Source organism: Periophthalmus magnuspinnatus, chromosome 7 (assembly GCF_009829125.3).
Source record: "Periophthalmus magnuspinnatus isolate fPerMag1 chromosome 7, fPerMag1.2.pri, whole genome shotgun sequence".
NCBI lineage: Eukaryota > Metazoa > Chordata > Actinopteri > Gobiiformes > Gobiidae > Periophthalmus > Periophthalmus magnuspinnatus.
Genome location: NC_047132.1, coordinates 439,356 through 445,355, shown reverse-complemented (window position 1 = coordinate 445,355; position 6,000 = coordinate 439,356). Strand labels below are relative to the sequence as shown.

The 6,000-nt window shown below is 40.9% G+C and overlaps 1 protein-coding gene across 1 annotated transcript in view; it reads right to left on the bottom strand.

Moving 5' to 3' along the window:
* Positions 1 to 1,238: 1,238 nt before the first annotated feature.
* Positions 1,239 to 6,000, bottom strand: part of cacna1db (calcium channel, voltage-dependent, L type, alpha 1D subunit, b) — a 114,889-nt gene continuing 110,127 nt past the window's right edge. The window contains exons 50-51 of the mRNA XM_055223145.1: positions 4,512 to 4,727; positions 1,239 to 1,604 (exon numbers count right to left, since the gene is read on the bottom strand). Of these exons, the coding sequence (XP_055079120.1) occupies positions 1,302 to 1,604; positions 4,512 to 4,727 (519 nt within the window). The 3' untranslated portion in view covers positions 1,239 to 1,301. The remainder of the gene's footprint in view (positions 1,605 to 4,511; positions 4,728 to 6,000) is intronic.

Genomic DNA, 6,000 nt, shown 5'->3' with positions numbered 1-6,000 from the left:
AAAAGTTGAGAAAAATCACTGTATAGCCTTAGTCTACCCTTGTTTGTAAGCACTGCACTGAAAGTTTCCATTCTTTTAATCACCTTTTAATATTTTTAGTATAGAAGAAACATGATTGTAGAAAATCCCCTCATCCTCTTCCCTTCTCTCACTTTGCCCCCTTACATGGCCCTAGCCTGGCCCCTCCTTTGGGTTGTACTTGGCGCATGAAGCTTAAATTACTGGTGGGGCTCTCCTTTTGCTGCATGAAGCAGGTCATAAATCCTTTTAATTTATTCATCCATTACTCAACCCCATCAATAAATGTTTATACTGAGCTTTGGTTGCTGCTTCATTATTTATTCATCATGTTGAAGTCATTACCTGGGATCAGTTATCATTAAAGAGAAGGTATTTTACTTCTATGGGGTATTAACTGCTAACACATTTAGATCATCACATTTTGAAAATGCTATGTTAAACAATACTTTACTTTTACTTATAAAAGTCTCTCCTTCACAGTGGCATCACTTTACAATCAGCATCCTGCGAATGAAACCAGGTTTGTAAAGCTGTCGTGTATTATTCTGTATCATGTTTTTGTAGATTTATGGACAGCTGTCGTGTGGGAGCCTGGGTGACATAGGCTGGTGGACTGAGCATTGCACAGAATCTTACAGCTAACCATAAGTAGGGCCCAGGTGAGATTGCTAAAATACTGGAACGTGCATGGATGTAAAATCTCTTCAGGCATGTTTTTGATGAGGGAATGTTATAATGTGGCAGAAAGCTCCAGAAAGTCAATTTTGCATCTACCTCTCTTTAAGGATATATGATTGCATATCTCAAAAACAATACAATATTATCTTTCTTTAAATCTCCCACCTCTAGTTTTGTACTTATTTTATCATTTGGTATCGAATACTCAAAGGGCATTTAACCTGTTATAGGAAGGGCATCTGGTTTAAAAGCAAAACATTGGGCATTTAACCTGTTATAGGGCATCAGGTTTAAAAAATAAAACACCTCCTTGACCCTGATTCTATGTTGTAGTGTTGTGCCTCTGGTCTTGTGAAGCTACTGTCTCCTCTGTGCTCTATTACTGTAACTTTAAAGGGAAACAGACTGCGTTTTACCCCATGGCCACACGGGGGCAGTGTTGTGGCTGGTTCTCTTCGATTTCCGTAAAAAGAACAAGGCACTTCGCTTCATTAATCGTCCAAAAGTTTTTAGCAGGAAGCAACAGTGTCATCCCACTTGTTTAAATAAATAAATAAATCCAAATTGAAAAAAACTAGAAAAGTCCTATTTTGGAGCCGCTGCTATAGCGACGTGATGCAGATCATCTCGTCCGTCAGGTCCTCCTCTGCGCGCGCGGTCACATAGGGCTCTTCGTCGCTGTAGTCGCGTATGCTGCGGTCCCGGCCCCCCGAGCCTCCCCCTGAGACACTGGAGCTCCCTGAGGCCCCCGTAGTCCCGTTTGCCATGGTGCCGTTGAGCAGGGCACTGGCGGCGCTCTCCATCTCATCTATGGTGAGCTCGCACACGTCAGCGATCTCCTGTTGGGCGGCTGACACGAAGTTGGGGTCCCGGGCATATATCCCCAAACCCTCGGAGATCAGCACCTGCACAGGACAAAACGGGACAAGACGGGACAAGACGGGACAAGACGGGACAAGACGGGACAAGACGGGACAAGACGGGACAAGACGGGACAACCAGGGGTTACATGATCATCTTTACTTTATGAAAATGAAAATGCATGACAGGTTAGACTAACTGCACTAAAACATGCTCATCTTAAACATTTTACTACAAATCTTGATTCCTTTTATCTAGATTTTAATTTTGGTGAAGTTTATAATTTGACTTTGGGCAGCAGATATTTTTCATTGATCTTTATTTATACACAGAGAGCCCATTGAGAGGACCAGACTCTCAAACTGCAGAGGTCCATTTAAAACATTAGGTGCAGGTGTAACTATAAATGTTTATCACATTATTAAAATGCAGTAGTGGCACCAATGTATCCAGTTTTGAATGTCCTTGAATTGCTTAGGGGCCTGAACGATTATGCAGAATATGAGTCAATATGAGTCAATAGTGAGTTCAGCAGACCTAGCTAACACACAGAAACTCCACCCACTGTGCACGTCCGTTTCATGCGACTGCCTCAGTATGCCCTTCTCTCTTCCTGATAGACACCCAGGCCACTATCTCTCCCCATCACAGTATTTCTATACTGTATAAGTTCAATAGGACCTGAATCATGGACGCTGATATTTGACCAAGCCAAGCTATAAATAATATAACTTAGGTCCAGTTGACTTGCCACTGCCCATGGTCGTGAGTCATTAAAGAGTCACTAAAGAAACAGGACGGTGTTTTTCACTGGCGTGCTATGGGCAAAATGTAAGGGGTATTGAAATAAACAGATTTTTCCTCTGAGTTTTCCTGTTTGTTTTTGTGTGTATATCTCGGTGGCTGAGTGGCTCATGTCTCACAGCAGAAGGTTTGGTTGATCCCCGGGTCGCCCAGGCCTTTCTGTGTGGAGTTTTTCATGTTTCTCCTCGTGTCTGGATGGGTTTCCTCCGGGTACTCTGGTTTCCCCCATCAACCAAAACATGAACGCCCTTCGAGACAACTGTTGTTGTGATTTTGGGCGTTACAAAAATAAAATGAATTGAATTTTTTTTTATTGCAATGCCTTTATATATGACATGCTGAATCTGAGCTCATTTGGACCAAAAATCTACATACACACAGATACAATTTATAAACTCACTGTCAAAATATGTCTGACTTCCTGTTGGTCATAAGGCAGTGCTTCTATCCATTTTTAATTTGTATTTACATTTTTGACTAAGCAGGTTCACTCTGCCAATGAGGGTGCGTTCGATCTTTTCCTCTGCTGGTTGATGACTCCTTCACTGGGGGAGGTGGTTGTGGTGCTGACACATTTCCCTTGAACAGATCCTCTCCTTTCCAAAATAGATCAAAGTTCTCAAACTTCTTAATGTAGTGCAGTCCTGTGATCGCACACAGGCCTGTCTGCCTGCACTCTTTTTACAACTGGGCAGCGATTAAAATTTTAATCGCAATTAATCGCATGCTTGAATTGCAATTAATCACACGTGTCAAAGAACAATATATGTTTTTTTTTTGGCTTTATTTGACTTTTGTAGTATTCACCCAATGTTGTGCTAGTTTGACTTGGCCGTTGAAAGAAACATAATATGAGGCTCAGTATTAGCCTATTTTATTATGCTTTCTAATGTCTACATTCTAATATAGGATTGGAATGTTACTTAATATTTTGAAGCTGAAACTATTGTTTCCTGTGGTCTGCTGCTCCTTTCAGTTCACTATGAGCCAGAACAGTTCAAACCAGCTCACAGTTTACTAAACATGTGGCATTTTAATATCTCCATAGTTTTCACAGTAAACATGACATGTGCAGTAAACTCTGAGCATTGCTGCTGATCATAGATCACTACATTGAATCATGTATTTAGCATCACTCTTGGTTTGCAGACTTTAGCGGGACATTTTTCCATGATCCCCGACTCTTTTAAAAATAGTTTAAAAACACAGATGGTGCTAGGGCTCATCTCTGTCGCGCTCTCTCTACAGCAGGGCCCTCTTCCTCATGTCCAGTGCACAGACACGATAGACCCGTCCCAGGACCTGTGTTTTTGTCCTGCTTTAACACATGACTAAGTAATTCATTGCAATTGATTATATTTGCATTAACGCGATAAAACGTGTTAACGTGCCCAGTCCTAATAATAATTATATTTGAAATTGTGCTACAAATCTTGCCTACTTTTTAGTTTCTAATTTTGGTAAAGTTTATAATTTTACTTCCTGGTTGGACACGAGCATCAGGTATGACATACATAACAATGACTCCATAACTGTTAGCTAGGAACCATAATGTTAACTAGGGCTAGACTAATAAAAATAAATGACAAAACCTTTGCTTTGTTAAATGAATGAAGGTTTAGTCTGTCAGAAATATGCCTTCTGCCTTGTTTGTAAATTGTCCCTCCATTTTGGATGGAGTGTTCTGTGTTCATCACAGAGGGATTCTGCTTTAGTGCTCTCATTACTCCTTCCTATGTTTTTGTACTTTTCTTCTCAACTTATTTTTCCACAAACTAGCACTTAACTGATGTAAAACTATGATAAATATTTACCACATGTACTGTCCTACATAACTAAGTCATAATTAGAAAAATATTAATATGGACTTTAAGTTACTATACACTTTATATAATAAAGGCAAAAATTAATATTAAGTTAATCACATTCTGTGGTATTGGTGTATTTTTTGTAGTAGTGGGGAATTTTTTCTTATTTTTTTGTCAAACAATCTACATCAATGACACTATTACTTGGGTGTTTAAAGAGCTTTTTCCTATGTATCTGAACAAAACTCAGTACAGATGTATTGTATAAGCATCTCTTGAACATATCTTGTTTCAAACCTATTTGTGTACATATTCACTCAAATGCTGTGAAATACTGACCGCCTCCACCAGGCTGTGCGCACTGCCCCTCTTGGACAGCATGTGTGTGTGGGTGTCGGGTGGCAGGTGGAGGTGGGGCGGGGGTAGACAGTGTCCTGAGGGGTAGGTCTGGTTCTGCTCTGGTCCTAGGGTCTGGCTCTGTCCTGCGGTGAACCAGGAGCTCCTCTTCACTGCTCCAGGAAGACTCCCCACACTGCCCGAGCTGCACCAGTCCACCTGCAGGGGGCAAAAACACCAGTCACACATTCAGTTAGCCTGTTACCTCATGCAATTAATAGAAAAAACTATTGTCACATTAATCATCACAATCACAATCACACTCTAGATCTCGTTCTAACCTATGGTATTGGTAACCTCAAAACCCTATACTCTCTGACCATTTCTTAATTACCTTGACAATGAGAATAATTTTAATCCAATTGTCACTGATCAATTGGTTGACAGAACAATGCTCACCTTAAAATCTGCTCTCCATGTTGTAGCTCCGCTAAAACAGAAAAGCATTAAACCAAGACCTCCGGCTCCATGGTACACGTTACAGCTCAGGACACTCAAACAACATGTAAGACGCACAGAGAAGCTTTGGCGCCGCTCGCGCTCTGAGCAGTCTCTGAAGGCATGGAAGCTCTGCCTGCTCACTTATAAGGCCACTCTGCGGAAAGCCCGAACTAGATACTATTCAAATCTAATAGAAGTAAACAAAAATAACCCCAGATTTCTGTTCAGCACTGTAGCCAGGCTGACAAACTCCCACACTGCTAATGAGTCTCTTATCCCCTCGAACATTAGTTGTGATGACTTTCTTCACTTCAATTCTTCATCCATAACATAATAAATATGTCATTAGAAAATGGCTACGTTCCTCAGTCCTTTAAGTATGCTGTGATTAAACCCCTTTTGAAAAAACCTAACCTAAATCCTGATGAACTAGTCAACTACAGACCTATCTCTAATCTTCCCTTCCTCTCAAAAATTCTAGAACAAGTGGTGGTGAAACAGCTCTGCCGCCACCTGCAGGACAATAATATATTTGAAAAATTTCAATCTGGATTCAGAGCTCACCACAGCACAGAGACTGCACTGCTTAAAGTAACAAATGATTTACTACTAGCTGCTGATAACGGGCTGGCTTCAGTCCTGGTCCTACTGGACCTCAGTGCAGCATTTGACACCATTGATCACAACATTCTACTGCAGAGGTTAGAATGTGACATTGGAATCAGAGGGACCGCCCTCAAATGGTTTAAATCCTATCTATCAGATAGGTACCAGTTTGTTAGTATAAACCAGAGCACCTCTCCCTGTTCTAAAGTAGCCTGTGGTGTTCCACAAGGATCTGTGCTTGGTCCAATCCTATTTACTCTGTATATGTTGCCATTGGGGAACATTATCAGAAAACATGGCATTAATTTTCACTGCTATGCTGATGACACTCAGCTGTACTTATCAATGAAACCAAATCAGACTGATCAAATAGATAAACTCAGTG